Below are 1,756 nucleotides of genomic sequence, written 5' to 3' on the forward strand. Positions count from 1 at the left end.
GTGTGTGTGTGTGTGTGTGTGTGTGTGTGGGTATGTATATATATGTATGTATATATATATGTATATATATATACATATATATATATGTGTGTGTGTGTGTGATGATAAATACAAGCAAAAATGTGTTCTTTTTTGGAGGCTATGAAAAATGTGTTTTGTTTTTTGTTTGTTTGGTTTTAAAAAACCAATAGAAAAACAAAAACAAAAACATGCACGTTACTACTAATAAACGATACTGAGGTGCTACTATTACGTGATGTGATTACTACTATTGAGTGATACTGAGGTGCTACTATTACGTGATGTGATTACTACTATTGAGTGATACTGAGGTGCTACTATTACGTGATGTGGTTACTGCATGCGTAGATTGGCAGGAAACCAACAGCACCGCTAACGTATCAGAGAGCAATGTCTCTGACTATGCTCGGCCTGCAGGAAAATGCCCAGACCATCGAGGCCGTCCAGAAATTCAAACTACAGGTATGCGTGTGTCTGTCTCTGTCTCTGTCTCTGTGTGTGTGTATGTGTGTATGCGTGTGTCTGTGTCTGTCTCTGTGTGCGTGTGTGTGTGTGTGTGTTGCATGTGTGTGTCTGTCTCTGTCTCTGTCTCTCTGTGTGTGTGTGTGTGTGTGTGTGTGTGTGTAAGCGTGTGTCTGTCTCTGTGTGAGTGTGTGTGTGTGTGTTTGTATGTCTGTGTCTGTGTCTGTGTCTGTGTCTGTGTCGATGTATGTATGTATGTATATGCGTATGTGTGTGTATGGGCATGTATGAGCTTGTGTATGTTCATATGTATGTGTCCTTGTCTGTGTCTATGCCTGCGTCTGTGTCTGTGTGTTTGTGTGTATATGTCTGTGTCTGTGTCTGTGTGTTTGTGTGTATATGTCTGTGTCTGTGTCTGTGTGTCTGTGCCTTATTTATGTCTGCATTTCCAGATACATGTGTATTCTTTTGCTTTTGATTTATTATTAAGTGCACATCTACGTATCATGCATAGAGCGGACGACCGTCTAAACATATCATGGCCGCACCCTCCCAGGTGCCCCCCCCCCTCCGTTTCATCATAGTGAATAGGTTACCATGGAAACTTATAGATCCTGATCAGTATAACAACACACACACAAGCGCAATGTCTCATGTACGTGTCATCAAAAGTATATGAACCCAACCCACACTCGCGTGGAATAAGTAAGAAATGATAGTTATATGTATCACACCAGATAAAACATAGCTTGGACCAGCCCATGCAGGCTACAAACAGCGGTGTGGTGAAATAGTGTCAAAAATCGAAGTGCCCGTACGCGTCACAGCGACAAATATAAAATTCACATATATATATATATTCTTCCAGAAAATCTTATTTTCTAACTTTCCACACAGATCAACCGCCTGTATCAGCTACCTCGGTTGCGAGAGCCTGTGTGGCTGACAATGGCCACGCATCCTGAGTGCCGCTCTCAGTTAGGCCCAGCCTTTCTGAATGAACTGTGCACGTTATATGGACAACACAGGCGACAGGCCAATACACGCAATTCGTTTGCCAGCGCTGCAATTACAGCACTCTTGGCCCACCACCTGGCATGGGTACCTACATTAGTACCAACGGATACACATGACACGCAGATGGACCATCTCAACAAGGCCACCCTGGCTGCGGGTATGCTTGCTTCGAAAGGAGAGATATATGTGTGTGTGTGTGTGTGTGTGTGTGTGTGTGTGCATTTGTTAGTACATATGTTTAAACGTCTATGTATAT

At 42.8% G+C, this 1,756-nt stretch overlaps 1 protein-coding gene across 1 annotated transcript; it reads left to right on the forward strand.

Annotated features, from left to right (window-relative positions):
- Window positions 1–1,380: 1,380 nt before the first annotated feature.
- SARC_15422 (hypothetical protein) lies at window positions 1,381–1,657 on the forward strand (the record flags this gene model as incomplete). The annotated part of the gene is made up of 1 exon (XM_014290456.1): window positions 1,381–1,657. A coding segment is annotated over one exon (277 nt), but the record flags the coding sequence as incomplete, so codon positions are not given.
- Window positions 1,658–1,756: the final 99 nt, after the last annotated feature.

Source organism: Sphaeroforma arctica (assembly GCF_001186125.1).
Source record: "Sphaeroforma arctica JP610 unplaced genomic scaffold supercont1.6098, whole genome shotgun sequence".
NCBI lineage: Eukaryota > Ichthyosporea > Ichthyophonida > Sphaeroforma > Sphaeroforma arctica.